This window comes from Anthonomus grandis, chromosome 6, assembly GCF_022605725.1.
Source record: "Anthonomus grandis grandis chromosome 6, icAntGran1.3, whole genome shotgun sequence".
In the NCBI taxonomy this organism is placed as follows: Eukaryota; Metazoa; Arthropoda; class Insecta; order Coleoptera; family Curculionidae; genus Anthonomus; species Anthonomus grandis.
This window is the reverse complement of record NC_065551.1, coordinates 30,142,885-30,161,154: the sequence shown is the minus strand read 5'-3', so window position 1 is coordinate 30,161,154 and position 18,270 is coordinate 30,142,885. Positions and strand designations below refer to the sequence as shown.

Below are 18,270 nucleotides of genomic sequence, written 5' to 3'. Positions count from 1 at the left end.
TTTCACTAACAAGAGAAACGATATGTTCGTACTGTCATATAAGTGATATGATATCTACACCAGGAAAACACGCATATATTCTTGAATCAGGATTTTTATTCACGACACATCTTGTTTGAATAGTAAAGCCTATCCTAAAACTTACTGTGATCAACAAATCATTCACCTGTTTCACTAATAATTAATTGCCATTATTACTAGTTTGTAAATGTAAATATACATCGTAAATATCCCGTGTATATATTGACGGATAGTTCTTCAAATATTTTCTTTACTTTCTAATTTATTCTTTTGTATTTGTCTTCTAGCAAGGTTACTCACCAGGTGATTGTAGTTCCATGGGGTCAAGATCTTCGTCGCTTTCCGTACCAGAGTCATGATCTTCATCACCCTAAAATAATAAATATTTAATTAATCTTTCTGACTTTTTTTATTAAAATGGTAAATATCATTTAACGCCTCGGTTCCCAATTATATTTTTAATTAAGTAATTTCTATAATAAATAAATAATTCAACTGGTTAATTATAAATAAAAAAAAACCTTTTAATCTGACGCCTAACAAAGTATTAGGATATTTCAGTTTTTTGCCACGGTTGGTTTCATAAAACCAAGAGTATGGCAAAACGGGTTTCAAGCAAGATTACTTAGATGACCAGAATTGACAAACGAGTTTTTTTTTATTCAAGTATATAATCGGTAGAAATAAAACGATGGATTAACTTCAGAGACATTCCATGCATGATTTATTATTATGTAAGCAGGAGAGTTATTGACGATATTGCGGTTGTGCTTTTTTCTTAAGTAAATTATACATTGTCTTATTACTTATCAAAATCTTTTGTCAAGGAACAACATCTACTAATAGCGCTTCTTTCTTGAGTTTTGACGTAATTTTTAATGAAGCGTTGTTTGAACTTTTGAAGAATTAATATTTGTCAACTCACTGGCATTTTTTGAAGTTTTTTTGGTATTTCCTGACTCGTATTTTAAAGTCAATCTATTACTTTTATCAATTAAATACCTGGAATACAACAAAAGTTATTTGAATACAAAAGCTTTGAAGAAGCAAACCATTATTATATGATCTCTAATTGTGACTTATATCTAAAAAATTGGAAATTTACAGGCATATAAAATACTTAAATACCTGAAAAAAAATGGTTTGAAATATCAGGAAGCATACACTTTAAATCTCTGAATTAAAAAGGAAAAGTAATCCTAAATGCTGAAGTACATGGTTTTTTAATAATTGGGAAGATTTTAAGTAGCTTCACATGCCAGCATAAATTTAAAATTAGTTTAGATGTCTATAAGAAAGCATACAAAAAAAAACTATAAATAGCTGAAAGATGTAATAAATGATTTTAAGCTCTTGAACTAAATTAGCTTCATATGGCCTACAAACGCAAACAACTTTTATAAAATTAAAAACGATTAAAAAGCATTTAAGTAACAGAAAAGAAGTGTTTTAAATGCCTGGAATAAAATTTAAAGCAATTCCATAGATCCAGACGATATAGGAAATCACTTAACAATTATGGAAGGCGTAAGAAATGCCTAAGATAAAATGAAAAACCAGTAAATGTCTGGTTTAAAGCCAGTAAATGTCTGTTTGTGAATTAAATAAACAAGGAAAGGTAAAGGACAGACCGTCGAAAAAAGTGAAGCCATTAAAGTCGTTTTGCTGGTTTTGGCCAACTGCGCATCCTCTCTCTTTCTTTCTCTAGACAATGTAAGCAGCTTAAAATAAGCACAAAAAGATAGAGGACAGCCTGTCAAAGAGAGTGAAGCCATAAAGCTGATGGGCAGCCATATTTTGGTGCCATGCATTTAGATTTAATGATACAGTCATGCGACTTCTCTCTCTGTCTTTGTCTATAAAAGGACGTGTGATAAGGATAAGTAGCTGAAGCCTAATAATTGAAGGGACGTCATATTTTGATGTTAAGTATTGAGATGGATTTCGTTTATCTAATATCTCTTTCTTTGTATAAGATTCTTTGACAAGTTTAACAGCTTTTAACTATAGTTTCATGCCACATTGTGCCCCGATTGAATGATGATGATTGAATGATGAGTGGTGGTGACTTCCATGTTAGTTGATTAAGAATAAAGTTCTGCGCATAGAGGAGAATAAGCATGAGACAGTTTTGACAACTTTGATAATTAGTGATAAGTTTCACAGTTAGTCATAAATAGCTTCCAATTACCGATTTGTTGCTACATTCTGCTTCTATTGAATCCTAAGAAGTGAGGGGTGCGCTCAGGTGACCTTGAACTATTTTTGCTCATAGAAGAGAGTACACATGACACAGCTTTGACAACTGACAACTTTCAATTATCATTTTATTGTACGTTGCCACATTATACCTCCATTGAATCCTGAGAAGTAGGGAGAGCTGAGTCCGATGAGCGTTGACTGATACGGTTCTGCTCATATACATGCCGAAGTTTATTTATTTATTTTTTAATGCTTGTCATGGCTACTGTTTAAAGTTTAAAGGCGCAGGCGCATGATAGGCATTTACGCATCTAATTTCAGTGTTTGCTTTAAGGCCAATAGAAGAAAACAATTGTGAAGAGCTTCAAATGTCTCAAATAAAATGAAAAATTACTCAAAATATCTGCAATATAATGAATTTACTTTAAAAGTTAAATGATTTATATAATATTTCAGTAACCTGGATAATATAAAAATGGCTTGAAAGGTCAGAAATTAATATATAAGAAATATCCAATGCATAAGAAGGGTTCTAACAATCTACAAAGTATAAAAAAGTACCTAAGATGTTAACTTAAAATACTCGAAATAAATTAAAAATCGTTTTGTGAAAATATGACATGAGCGACATACGAGTATAAGACTTTTTTTTGAAAACGAGTATGGTGTGATAAGTATACTGAGATATGTATACTGGAGCTCATATTTATTTTGCCACCTTCTCAAAACATTACTTCAGAAGTAATTAATTATAGATGCAAAAAAATCTCTAAATATCTCTTCCCAAATATTCTATCATAAATATGTTAGCTAATACCATCGAATCGCTATCCGACATATTGTTATACCCAAAGTAATCTCCCTATATAGATTTGTAATATTTGTATAGGTATAATGTTAGCATATTTAAAAAAGATTGTAAAAAATAGCAAATGACGACAACCTAAGTCACGCCCAAGGCTTAAAAAAGCAAACTGCGTGGGAATTAGCGGCTTAGAACCCATAACATGATCTTAAACATAATTTTAAAAGCGAAGCATAATTTTAAGTTGGAAATAAATGTGATTATTGACTGATTTACAAAACAAAAAAAAACATAAAAAACTACTTTCCTTTATTACATTTTCGACATTAAAAAAAACACGTACAGACAAAACATTTTAATTGGCAATCTATTAAATTCACCATTATTTTTTTACTAGCTAAATAGTAACTAATTCTACGATATATTTCAGATATATATTATTATTCTGAACCCAACAACTTGTAAAAAAATTAAATTTTGCCATACTCAAAAACATTAATTTATGTAAAAAGGTGAATATGGCTACCACACATCGAATAGTGATTCTTTTGAAATTACGTAGCGAAATATATTATTGTCAATTATCAAATCAATTACTATTCAACCCATTAATAATATATTTATACCTCTAAACAGTTTAAACTTAAAGTAAGCGGTGTACCTCAACGATCTATTTTAGGTCCATCCTATTTAGAATTAATACCGCTACCAACGATCTAAATTATTGTAAGATTCGACTCTATTCGGATGACTAAAATCGATAGCTTTCTTATTTTCTTACAGGTTAAGTTATTTTGCAAAGTTTGTTATAATTTAATATGGAAATATAAACTGTTTATAATTATTTATTATTAATAATGAATGGCGACTTATTCAACGTGTCGCTACAATATTTCTAGAAACCCCTACAAATTACCTTTAAAAGCAAAATAAATTTGGTTTTTTTCCTTTAAATCTCATTACGTATTTGTCAATTAAATAATTAATAATGCTAATTAAATAGTGGCGACTAAAACACAATATTGATGATTAAGGACAAAATTAAATAAACTCATAAGATTATTTAAAAAAATTGTAATTTGGTAAAAAGTTAAATCTGTTTGAATTACGTTGTTGGGCGCCACTAAGTATTTATTAAAATTAATTTCTAATTTAGGATTAGTTAAAATTTATTGTATTATCAAAAATAATGCTTTTGTTCAAATTGACCCAAGAAAATATAGAGGTGGTTGTGGGTGTATTAGTATAGTACTAAATAAATCTTTTTTTTGTTAGACAACGTTTCGTTGTTAAATGTATGTTAAATTCCAAAAAAAGCAATAAATTTTGGCTTTAAATGATAATTTATTTATATGCATTCCTTTGTTAAAAAATTGCATATTTTTCGATGTGTGTATAATAGATCCATTGTTCTTAATTAATTATAATTAATGAAGCTCGTGATGCAATATCTTATTTAAACGCAAACAAAAATTGCAATTTTCGTAAGTTTTTTGTCTTCAGTATCTTATGTCTGCATGGCATGCATAATATAAAATTTATTTTTCTTCCAACACCAATGCTCTTTTTTTTTCTTGGGTAAATGGACTTTTTATCGTATAACAATGCCAATAATTCGCAAGTTTTATTTAGTGTATGACCAAGACGATCTTACCTACACCCACTATTAGGTACTTCTTAAATATTAATAAAAATATCGCGGTTTCAAGAAATTTTACAAAATTTATTTCAACATAGTTTAAAATAGTATCTATACATACAACCCTAAAACAATGGTTAATTCGTGTCAAAGTATCTATTCGAATAAAAAAATTAAGTCGATTTATTAATAAAAAATTATACGTTATAATAAAATGAGAACAGAACTCAAAAATTCTTAAAACTGTCCAGACTAGGTCGCTCAGATCCAAGAAAAATAGTTTATCGTATCGTTGACAATAACATACACACTGTTGGGCGCCAAATTATTCTCACAAGTTGAAATATTAAATATTTACTACTAAAAGTTATTTTGAGGTATTTTTCATAGTTAGTTATTATAACAATTATTAACACGTAAAATCATAATTATATGGCTAACTGTGGCCAAAATTTTGTATTATGGTGACAAACACTGACAGTGACTACTGCTTAATCTGACAATGAATTTAATTTTTAATTTTTTTGCAAGGCCGTGAGATGTTTAGCGTCTGGCTGCCAAAATCGTAGCAAAAAAATTTCAAAAATCTTGTTTTATAAAAAAATCAGTATTTATGTTAATATATATATTTTCTTTCTATGTATATGACCTCTCATACATTTTTATATTTATACAATGAAAATTGTCATTAATGAATCTTTTTTGTAATTATTAAGACTATGTGTTAAAGTTTTAAGTAAACATAAAATTAATTAAAATCTTACTTGTTTTTGCCTTAATTTAATTCGAGAAAAGTAGCATATTTTGTTCTATCATAGTAATTGTAGGATGTTTAAGAAAAATAAATAAATAATTTTTAGCCTAGACCTTCTACAGCACAAAGTCTAAATTGATCAAAAAAGTTTAATTGTTCTTTTTCACTTTTTTATAATTTTTTTTCAGTCATATAATATTATTGTTATTTTTGTAATTGTGGGTTTTTTATTTTGTGAATTTGTTAGACTAACTTATTTTATTAAAATATCGTCAATGAAGCTTCCTCGGTAGAAATCTTCATATATTATACTTATACACGTTAGACAAAAGTTCCTATTTACGTTTATTCCTTTACTAACACAAAGGAGTTACGCCCCTATTTATCACCATACCCTGAATATGCTTTTCTCAATGCCCTCCACAATTACATTTGCACTTTTGTTTAATAAGATTTTTATTTGAACATTTATACATAACTGTTAAATATTCTTAACTACCATAATATGTAATATAAAACATCTATCTGTTATCTCATTTATAATCGATGCAAAAACATGGAATTTTACATTATTTTAAATATTAATGTAAGAGTGGATACTGCTGATTTACACTGTTGGGCGCCAAAAAAACGCTTTCCTTTTGTTTATATGCTATGAACCAAATAGCATCCTTTTTCTGTATTTAACTTATTTTCTCCTTTAAATAATATCTCCTTATAATAAATAATAATCTCCATTTACAGTACAAATAGAGAGGGATCTACTGAAATATCTTTTTCTTAAAATAGCTTTTTTATATTTTTCAATCTCACGTTTTCGTCTAGTTTTATGGTACACCCCTAGTACTCTTTCCTAATTATTGGTTTCTTTCGTACGAATTGTATTGGCAAAGTATCAAATTACCTGAACCATAAAATGTGACAAGCGATTTCTTTAACTTCAAAAATTACACAAGTATCATTAAAAAAATATTTCCACTTTTTCGCTTTTTTGTTTCCGTATGCTTTTCTCCTGCTACAAATTTTTGATGCATCAGATTTAAAGGTAAAGACTGTACCTTACCTTACCTATTCTATTGCCCGTATAAATAAACGAATTGGAATACGTACATGATATTAACAAATAATTTTTTTATCTAACGTGTTTTATTTAGATGAATTCAATGTATTCGGAGGATGTCCAGCCTCTACCTACCATGTGCTATATCTTTTATGATCTTTCCAAGGCTCTTTGTGATGTCAACGCATTCAAGGCCAAGTCGAACTATGTATGCTATTCATAGCTAAAGTAAATGATACTCTAGGAAGTTAAGCGGCAAATGTTTTTTGTCGGTCCTACCTGTACCTACCACGTCCCATGGTACTATGATAACTAATTTTATTTCGGTTGATTTAAAGATAATCTGAGGTCTTAAAGGGCGGGAAAAAATTGCTTTCGCCTGTTTTGCTTACCACGTGATTTTTAAGGTTCTTCTATGATAACTTGTCTTAAGAAACGTTGTTTAAACTTGTTTATCTAGGTACTTTTAAAATCACGAAAGTAAATAAAAACCGAGTTTTAAAATAAAATCTTATTTCCCATTAAAACGCGAAACTCCTGTGAGAATTCCGCGTCTATCATTGCAGCTTGCCATTTTTCTTTGTTCCTCTTCGGTATGAAAATAGCAAATAGCTTGTCCGGGAAAGGTACATATATTGATTTTTTAAATGTAATTTTTGTTTGTTCATACTCTTATCCGTACAGCCGGTCGTTATTTTAAGCACACATTCGAGCTTAAACTGTTTTTATTGCCGTGAAAATTAACGAACCTTTTTTTGAATTTTTAAGCACGTTAACTGAGAATCCTAAATAAATATTGAACGAACATTATTCAGCATTAGTACAGTCGCATAATAGAAATTAGAAAGCAGTAAAATGTCAGGAGGTCCAAAACCGTGTGCATTCCTTTGTTCGGATCCTCCACTGTTTCGACCCGCAGCAGCCATTTTTTCTACGTATTCTGTGACCTTCCTCGAGGTTACTATGATTTTACACATCAAAATAAAAACAATGCGTTTACAAAATGAAGGCATCTTACCCACCTTTTGATTATAGTTCTCTTCGTTTATCGACTGAGTCTTTAATTTGTGCGTGAGGAATTTTAACATGTCTTTTTTTCGTATTCCCGACGAGTTCGCCACTTTGGAGGATTAATTTAAGCCGTTGCGGACGGAAATTCGACGTGACACGCGATCGTTTACGAAAGAAACTCTCACCAAGAATAGCTCAGAGTTCAGAGTCAAGAGTTCAGAAGCAGAATGCTGCCATAATAAATTTTGTATGAAGCCACGATCCGCTCTTTACCGGGTTCTTACTACTACTGATTTGTACGGAAAGCTAGTTCAGCTGATCTCCACTATCACTGTGGGCGGATCCATTATTACTACGAGGTGCGACAGCATGTTTTTAGCCGATTATTTTTATTCCTTGTCCGATTTAAATGACACTTTACTAAATTCACAAAACTATCCTCAAAAGCACTTTAGTAAAACACCCATATTATCACCGAAACGAGACTAAAATCAGAAAAAAATCAATTTCGTTACCAGCGGCCTCCCCTTTTCACCGAGAATGGTCGTCCCACTTCCATTGATGACGAGCTAAGGCCTGGTTCCTGACTGTCTGTGATTGGCCAGTGTTTACTACAGTGTTTACTTGCATTCATGTTCGCCCACATATCGATTCGCTATCCTTGTCTCGCGCAATGGTTGCATAACGTATAACAAGTTGCTTCCAAAGTCGGACGAGAGGCGTGCGGCGTACTAACGGCAACGTCGCCTTAATATCACGTCAGGTTGATGTTGGTCCGGCTCGTAGGACCGAAATCTTTTCGAGGGTTATACGAGGCAATTTCATTTACTTGCGATAAGGTTATCTTATGTAATTTCTGTGTAATTGTTTTTTTATGCTAAAATGCGCATAGTAAATAGTACTTTAAGAAATTGGGATAAAAGGAAAATACATATTTTATACGTAATAAGGATTTCATCTGTTTACTTTAGGACTATTATGCAGGCAAATAAAAGAATACAATAGCAAGTATTATTTGTATTAGGCCTACCCCAATCGCACAATAACATTTTGTATAATTTAACAAAGAATATTCTATAAAGTTCTAAATTATCTATAAATACTTCGGAAGCCTCCAGAATTTGTTCCCTCTTTGTACTAACTGAAAATTGATAAATGTTGAATTTCTCAAACAACTGATAAGGCTCTTAAACCGTTAAAATTAATTAAAAAATATCCTAATCTAAATAAACCGTCCAAGTGTTTTCTCACTTTAATTTTTAACTTGCCGATCACGTTTTGAAATTCCTATATTTTATAGTACCATATTCCTTAGTTATGTCCCATTATATTCCCTAATGAATAAAAATATTGGTGTTGCAATATACCTTTCAAATTTGTTTTTTCCTTTTGGGTCTTGGTTGACAAAATTGCTTTTAACTCAAGTTTTCATATGAAACTATGTAACAATGAACTATGAACAATGGGTCGTATTAATAAAGTGAAGCACATGCTTTTACTCTACCTTTGTCTTTTTGTTGATTTGTCTTTGTTTTGCTAATTTCTTGAAAGAAATCAAATATTTAAGGTTTGGGTTGAGGTGGTTGACTGAGAATTTAAGTTTTTTATAGACATTTTGGCGCCCTACAGTGTGGTGTTGAATAAGTCTGCATGTGCGTTCGGGCTATTGCTATAGTCTTGAATGAAATGGTCTAGTAACATTCTTTTTAAAGGTATAATGGTGCTTGTTATGATGCATTTAAATAAGATTACGTGTTTGAATAATTTTTTGGCGTTTATTGTTAGGGAAAATTTAGTAATAACTAGCCGGTTCGCGTATTCTTGCTCTTTCGCCAAAATATGGAAATTATTAGATGCAGTTCAATTATAGTCTATTTCAAATAGGTAAATATTAATAAAACCTTATTATGTATGCAGCAGGGATGCAGGGTGACCCTCAAATATTGTATGCCATTTCCATAGTTTGCATTGCGAAATTAATTCGTTTTACCGAGTGCAGGTAGTACCACCCAGGTTTGCCCGGTTTTGGGTCGGTTTATGAGCTTTTTCTATTGTTATCCATGAGATAAACGCTAAGAATGGTACGACAAAGGCGTACTAGAATACTAAAATATAAATAATACATATTATGTTTTTAAGCATAAAAAATATATTTTTCCTCACCTGATTTAAATAAACGTTAATAAAATGACATAATTAAATTTAAAAAATATTAAATATATATAATAATCTGATAAAGGTTGTCATCACCACATAATTAAAGGGTGAACTGCCTTCAAAAAGGGTCCATCGATCAGGTGGTTCAGATCCCACCGTGAAGAAGAAAGTGAACCACTAGTTCACGTGATCTGATCCATCAGGTGGTTCACTTTCTGTTCTTTAATGACATGCTCGACTATATTTGCTATACTATAACTCTTTTTCTTTATCAGGTTAGGTTCAAACTCAATATTCTTGTCAGTTAGCCAATCACACTTAGGGTAGCCATTTGAAATACAAAAGTTTGAAGTGGATAAAATATCCATTATTTTCAGACATTTTTGGTCACTATTCGCTGGTACGTCAACCAATTTAATTTTTTTTGGCACTGTTGAATAGACATTTTGATGATGTCTCATTGTAAGCAGCATGTAATATATCAAAATGAGGTTAGGAGGTGATTGACAGAACTTTGTCAAATATAACATTAAACGTACCCCTGTATATCTAAATTGACGTGTTTTTTTTAAGAAGGTATTAAGGGTGATTCGTTTTAAAACGAATGCACTATATATATCTGTAGCACTACGGCGTAATACACCGAATACTACCATGCATACAGCAAATACTACCATGGTTAACACTTTTGAATGAATATTTATACTCAGTGTTTTACAACCAGCCCTAACTATTTATTTGGATTACCTGGCTATTTGGATTAAATGAAGTTTACATTACCTGCCAAATTAGTATATTAAATATTATACTGATCTGTGTTTCATTTAAAAACCGACCCTTCGTGTACCCTTTTTATAGCGTGCGAACCCTGCCTTTTTTACTCGCTTTATTCATTAACTAGGTACTAAGTTTACCTATGCTCTTGGATAATCACAAAACTCTCGGCAAATTACTTTTATTACTCTCTACCTATTTAAAATGCAGTATAGTATAGTCCTCGCCAGCAACAAAGTTATGCCACACTTATGACTCATCAATAATTTTTTTTTAAATTTTAATTTGGCGCCCAACATGGATATCAGAATATCACCATTATATCCATAAAATGCTAATAAAAGAATGTGAAGGGGTTATTTAGGTTTAAGGAAACGTTATACCAATATGAAGTTCTAATATGGAATGTGATGAAGGTCAACTAGAACTTCCGCAGAAACCAGTGCACTTTTTGTGACTCTACAAGCTACTCACTCTATTTGTGCCTTACTAACTAGTTATTAAATTACGAGACAGTTTTACCACTAACCAAAACTCTTTATTTTACTCTCGACACGTGTTTCGCTAACGATATTAGCATATTCGGGAGAAGATTAAAACTTTTTAATCTTAAAAGTTGAAAGAACATGTCAGATTTTTTTAAATTATGGTTCATATCAGTGCTGCATGGCTGCAAGGCTAAATTAAGGAAAAAAGCATTTTGAAAAAATTTAATATTAAGCGGTACAAGATTTAAAAGCATGAAGTTAGTTTCGCATTATGTACTAAAAATGCTGTTAGCCTTACTTTTTTAGCTTTCACAGTTTTCAATAAAAAGTGAATTTTAGCAGTCAGTGTTATTTATAACCTAAAACACTTTACTAAAAACACTAAAAAAATTTAGAAATGTTGATGTTTTTGTTAGAGTAAAGTACATACGTTAGGGGACTGTAATCAGGCAATGATGTATTTTTTGACTCGGCCGTAGCTTAAATAAAATAAACCAAAATTATTGTCATCTATCAACATACTAAACCGATCTGATATATTTTATTTTCCTTTCTTCTTCTTTTTAAAATTTTTCTTTATATATTTTTTACAAATAAACGAAACTTGAGTATTAAAGTTTAGAAAATTAGGGATCATTAGCCAATTTTAGTTTGTGGCTTTTTCGAATTTTAACTTACCTTAATTAAATTGATCTATTTTTGCTTAATTTATACCCGTCAATAAACTATCAAGTAACACGTAATGAGAATGATCTATAAAAAAACAGAATATTACAAGTTACCTATATAAAATTTATTTATTATTTACATGTATATGTGGAAAGAGGTTCATATAATAATTAATGTATATTATTTAAAATCGTAATCTCAATTTGTCCTATTCTAGAAATAAAGGTTATCAAATTTTCTTATACAAGTAATACTCTCATATATTATTTGGCTACTTAATGTAATATTAAGAACTAAAAGATATGGAAAGAGCGGACTACCATTGATCCTGATGATGAAACTTTTTACACTTTTTACAAAAAAAAAGCCTTTGCAAGTTTTATTAAGATCTCTTATCTGATTGACTGTGTAATAGTAGGTCAGACACCTGTAAGTTATCACACATAATAAATTGGCCTTGAAGACAAATTGGTAGAAAATAGATAAACTTACATCATTGAGGAGAGGTTGGCAATAAAAAAATTGTACAATATTTTAGATAATTTAATATATGTATATAAAAAAAAATTAGCCAAATTTAAAATTTATTATTGCACAATAAAGTCATGTAAGATATTTAGCTTTTAAGTAATAAAACTAAATAATAACAATAAAAAATCCTAATGTAAACTAATAGATCTTCCCTAAAATAAAAATATACAATATTTGACTACTCATTAAAGTCTTTTTTTCTTACATTAAATTAAATAAAAGGGTTAATATAAAATCGGAAACAAATACATTTACAGCTTGCTTTTATAGACTTGTTGAACAATTTATACAACAAAATATGTCTATGAAAAAAATTTACATAACAAAGTAAACAATATATACTCAAATTTCTTCTTTTTGAAAAGAAAATTATAACAAATTTAAAAAATATGAATATAACTAATGCAACTACATTGCAAATTGGTTAAATCCCTATAATACACATTTTATTTATTAATTTTAGCATACTGTACAGTACGGACGGCTTAAAAAATCTATTGCCTTAATACTAGGTCTAACTATAGTACAAAATAAATATTTACATCACTATATAAATGAAATCTAAAAAAAAGATTTCATAAGGCACCTCCTTAAGAGCACACTATTACATCGAAGGCCCTTTCAACACACTGGCAGTTCAAGTCATTATCTTAATATTTATTATCTAAATATTATTAGGGTTTGATGTTAATCACCTTAAAAATATTTAAATTTGCAAAATCTTGAATACATTTTTTTTTCGGTCGCCCTATAAATCAGTCTAGTACTTCAGTACATTTAACATCGATAATATTTGGTTTTCATATAGGAATGATATTTACGTTACAATTATCCTTTTAATAGGTCTAATACAACGACATATTTTTATTTTTTTGTCTGGACTTTTTTAACATTTTTAAGGAGGATTTTTTTTTATAATTTTAATATTATTGGATATTGGAGATATATTTATTCTTCTAGACATATTTCTTTGTAGATTTAACTCATGGTATTTAATTATCTATGTTTTTAAAATTCACTTGCCATTTTATTAAATTAAAATGATAATCCACTTTTTTATTATTTTTATTACTATTTAAGGCTACTATTACAAAGTTCGCTTAATATCTGGATGATTCTACTGATGATCCAGGTATTCGCAGTTATTATCTGTTATAAATAATCAATACAAATGTTATTTCCAATCACTACTATCTTGTATTACGTATACAGGGTGCGTGAATTTAAGCATGCACTATCGTTAACTTTATTTTATTTGAATATGCTACGAGCTGGAAAGTTGTGGAAAGTGCATTTTTTTCTTCAGATTGACGTGGTACTTTTTTCAAGTTATTCAATAAATATATTTAAATTTAAATCGATAGCATTTTTTTAGATAAAAATGGTTATATATATTTTTTTCATCTCAAATTATGAACATCTGTTACTGGATATCACGTTGCTTTCGAAAGAGCAAAAAAAGGCAACTAAAATATTTAATAGAAAAAACAATTATTCCATTAATTGTTAGTGAAATTTATAATTACTGTAATAAAAGTAAGTTCACTTGCGTGGTCAAAGTCTCTATATTCCAAGAAATAGTCCATCTTTTCTCAAAGAGACCGGCTTACATTAAATAGTAATGAAATAAACTTCTAGTCACAATTTTAATTCACAAATTCTAATTCTAAGTTTATTTCATTACTATTTAAAGTCTTTATATGATTAGTGGTGCGTGGCCAAAGGCTAGGCATCACTAAGAATTTCTTAACTGTCTTCATTTAAATATAAAAAAAATGATGCTGTAAATATTTTTTAGTGTTAAATCATAAAATATTGTTAAATCATCCAAATCTTTACTCTCAACTAGTCAAAGGTTGAAATTATGCTAAAATTCTTTTTCGTCGTGACTAGAGGCTACTTGTCACTAAGACTTTTCTAACTTAACTGCATGCATTAAATGTAAAAAATTAAAGTGCCTGGTCAGGAGCTATCAGATTTTTTCTCTGGTTTCAGTTAAAAAAATATATTTTTTGAAACTAACCAATTATTAAAATCAAATTTGTAAGCTAAATAGATGTTTTGAGTTGCCAAAAAGAAACTCTTGTTGGAAAAAAAAAGTTTTCAAAAAACTAAAGCAAGTTTTCAAAAAACTAAAGGATAAACTCTAGTTGGAGTTTGTTTATATTTAAATTTGTTACTTTTTATACTTTAAAACACCTGTGTTGCTATTTCTATAAAAAAATGCTATGGCTCCATTTAAGCAGCAAACGTAGTCAAATAGCAGGCAAAAAACAAAATGAGATTGACAAAAACACTTTACTATAATACTTTTATGCTCAGTTTAAACAATTTTCAAATAATTCAAAAATTGGCTATAATTTATTGCAGAAAAAAACAACTAAATAAATACATACAAAAAAAATGTAATAGGCATATTATAAAATAATATTTCTTTAAACATTTATCACTTGCAGTCAATATTGGGAATTTTCCAGTTAATATCTGTAACTTTAATTTAGATGCCAACTAGAAATTGGTATTGATAATAACTAATGAATTTGAAAATTTCCCGGTAATAAGTAGCAGTTTCCAAATATTAAACAAATAGCCAATATAAATGCTTCAGACTAATAGGAGCGTGAAAATGTGAAATTTTTACTAGTAGCGCTACTTTAAAAAAAATTAATTGAGTCTTATAAAATAAAAGGCCTTTACTACTTAAGTTTTACAAAAAGGCTATCAATGGGTTTATAAAAAAAAGACGAAAACAGTTACACCATTACCATGCTAATTATAAAACTAGAAAACGTCATCATCTTTGTGTTTCCTTATGTTATAAAAAAAATTATTGGATCATTACTTAAAAAATTAACAAACTAGACTTGTAAGACAGAAATTCACCTTAAACTGTTTTACCAGAATTTAATCCCTCATCATAATCCTTATTATTTATAATTTTCATTTTGAGGTACTCTAGTTTGGAAAATGATGATAATTCAAAACAGGTTGGGTATGTCTTAAAACCTTTTAATAAGGTTTGAATTATATGCCATTTTAATTTTAAAAAACTGTGCAGACTCTAGCTAATTGAATTTTAGAACACCCTACATATTTTAAGGCAGTTCTTTTGTAACTAAGATTAAAATTTTATCCAAACTTAATTAGGCTATTTTTAACGATCTACAACCTCTTTTTTGATCAATTTAACATAAAACCCTTTCATTCCTCTCCCTTTTTCAATATTTGAACACTACAGCCTTAGTAAGACTATACATAATATATACCTTAATATCACAGATTCATATTCACTGATCTAATAAAGTTACATAGCTGTTTCCAGTGGTTGACTCTTCCACCTACCAGAGCCCCCCAGGGGCTGCTGATGTGCAAACGGTTCTTCTTTGGGATTATAGTCAAAATTTGTCTCCAACAAAACCTCACTTTTTGCCCTCACTTTACTCGGTTTAGTTTCGGCATATTTAAGGTCTGATGCACTGTGCGGATGCGCCAAACCTACGGAATTATAGTCTGGGGTATAGTGCATTTGAGCCAATTGATCCGAGTAGGTTGGCGAATATTTCCTAGGAGGCGTGGGCGGTTTCTCACCTTTAGGCCATCTAGACTTCAGTTCTTGTATCAGGCCAATGCTAGGCTCTGAAATGTCTCTTAAAGGCAAAGTATCTGTATTGTAATAGTTACTTGGGGGATAACTCGTGACATTATTAGAAGCATATGGTTGAATAATGGGAGTTTCGTCATTGCTGCTTCCTCCATCGTGCACACTACCGGCCTGTGATTGGTAGTTGCTGTTAGTAGCGAAGGTGGAATTGTCTTTGAACCCTTCATTTTTAAAAGCCAAGTCAAACGGTCCCGTCGGTTTGGCGTATTGGTTTTCGAACTTGTTGGGACTTTTGTGGTATTCAAGTGTCGAGGAGTTAAAAGGAAACGTCGCTGTTGGATTGTGCGTTTCATAGGTGTTGTATGACTGATCGTCCTCTATCGATGAATTGTAGGCAGACTTTTCCATGCTGTCGATACTACCATTACTTATTATTTTCTTGTAGTCGGAAGCTTTGGTTAAGGTATCTGTTGATCTAGAGCTCTGCAAGAAAATGAAGAATAATAGTTAGATATGTCCAGTAATGGAAATTATATCGAAGTATGTTGATACTAAATAAAAAGAGAGATTAAAGAGATAAAAGCTAAAGCACTAAATGGTTAAAATTAAAATAAATGGAGAATCATGGGCATTATTACCCATGATTCTCCTATCTAGAATTAGAAAATTCATTATAAGCAATTTTTCTTTTGCTAGATTAAATCCTTTAAGTTACGACTAAGCCATTTACCAATACCAAAAATAAAAATCTCATAAAATAAATATGTTTCGAACAATATAGTAATTAACGCTGACATATAGTGTCTAACTATCTTCCCAATTACATTGTTGATAAAAATACGTAGCAAATACTCGACTTTTATTCATAAAATCCAAAAAAAAAAGAGGTGAAGGTTGCAAAACCGCACTCAGGTTCTGTATTGAGTTTTACTAGAGCTGGTTGATATAGAAATATCCATGATTTGCACATATTGCTGCAAGATTTATTGAAACAGAACCAGACTATTTAAGAAGTCCACTAGAACTAAGAAGAGCAAATCCAGGCAAGTAAAGCAAAAGTTGTTAACGAAAACAACCAATTACTAATGAATACAACTTTCAGCTAATCAGAGAATTTTAGGTGGAACACGCAGCATTAATGCGTAACATAATCATACACAGACTAACGCATAACACTTGAGAATATTCAAAAGGTGTTTGACATTATCTACATTAATAATAAAGTTGATTGATTATTTTTAACCTCAATCATCAATATTCTCTCATGCGAACACTCATCTCCTCAAAATCAATCACACCCAATTAATTCCAAGATGCTAACTGTAAATTTGTAAATTACTGTAGTAGGACTTCGCTGCACCTGAGTGCAGCTGCACTCTAATAAGAACAGCATATTTTAGGACATGTATTCCCTTTGTCTCTTAATTTCCACTTTAAGATTATAGTATGAATGCTCAGCGAGGAAATGAACTAATTCATATGATGTCCTATTTTCCGAACTTCAAATAAAAAATCTCAATAGTACTTTATTTAATTATCTAAGCTATTTATTAACTTTAATTTTTTTGACTATGTGATTTACATAAAAACAAACCTGTTTGCCTGCCATATCATTGTTGTTAAATATTGCGAACTTTGTTATGATTTCAAAATATAGTAATTATATACACTTGACCTAGATAAACTATTTTGTAAACTGCACTAAACTGGGATAAAACCATAAAAATGTTAATTGTTAATTATATTTTCCGAAAATGCTGATACTAGCATTTCTACTAATCAGTAACTAATAATACGGGTATTATAAGGGTTCAAGGTCAGAATATTTTTGCTATTTAAGTGGCTATTTAGAAAAACAATGTTTAAAATAAGAACTACAAACTTATAAATATTCTTTCATAATATAGAGATGTAAATACTTACTAATTGTCCCATTTTCTTTCTATAATTAGGATCCGCAAATGAAGTAGATGACAATCCTACTGATTTTAAAGAATGTAAGCTTTGCCTTATGCTGTTTCTTCTTTCTAACCGCTGAGCTTGTCTATATTTAGATTTATACCACCAAAACACTAGCACAATAATGATTAGAAGTACGGCCACAACTAAACTACTAATAATTGAGATCGACACCAAGTCGTCGGCTAAAGGTTGGATTTTGATGCTCACTTTAGGATCTGTAAAAAAATGTATATATTACTCCAGTGTCTGCAATTAAGAATTTAATTATGTTATTCCATCCCTAAAAGGTTTCAAGTTATGGCATTTTTTACGATGAAAATTTTTAATATGATTACAAATAGGTGAAGATAAACATATAATTTTAGTTGAACAAAAGACGCATCAGGCAGTAATACAATTTATTTACATTTAGATAAGTTTTAATTTGTTACCACACAATTTAACCAAAATCCAAAATTAAGTGGATTAGAAATAAATTTGATCCACAGCCTTTTTTAATGGAGTATTGTTGTCATTGTGATGAGTTGGTATTTACTGCTATGATTTTTTAAAACATTTGAAAGTATTTATCACCTGTCATACATATTTTTATTTAA

General features: G+C 29.9%; 2 protein-coding genes across 5 annotated transcripts in view; both read right to left on the bottom strand.

Moving 5' to 3' along the window:
- The window catches only part of LOC126737096 (uncharacterized), a 50,887-nt gene extending 42,860 nt beyond the window's left edge, over positions 1-8,027 (bottom strand). Inside the window, exons 1-2 of the mRNA XM_050441808.1 lie at positions 7,504-8,027; positions 322-391 (exon numbers count right to left, since the gene is read on the bottom strand). Coding sequence (XP_050297765.1) covers positions 322-391; positions 7,504-7,569 — 136 coding nt within the window. The 5' untranslated portion in view covers positions 7,570-8,027. The remainder of the gene's footprint in view (positions 1-321; positions 392-7,503) is intronic.
- A 5,371-nt stretch (positions 8,028-13,398) lies between these two features.
- LOC126737370 (protein bark beetle) overlaps positions 13,399-18,270 on the bottom strand; it is a 35,808-nt gene continuing 30,936 nt past the window's right edge. For 3 of the 4 annotated variants that reach the window (XM_050442242.1, XM_050442244.1, XM_050442243.1), the window contains 2 exons: positions 17,636-17,889; positions 13,399-16,195 (listed from right to left, as the gene is read on the bottom strand). In XM_050442242.1, the coding sequence (XP_050298199.1) occupies positions 15,416-16,195; positions 17,636-17,889 (1,034 nt within the window). In that variant the 3' untranslated portion in view covers positions 13,399-15,415. The remainder of the gene's footprint in view (positions 16,196-17,635; positions 17,890-18,270) is intronic. The other variant, XM_050442245.1, reaches the window with a different exon arrangement.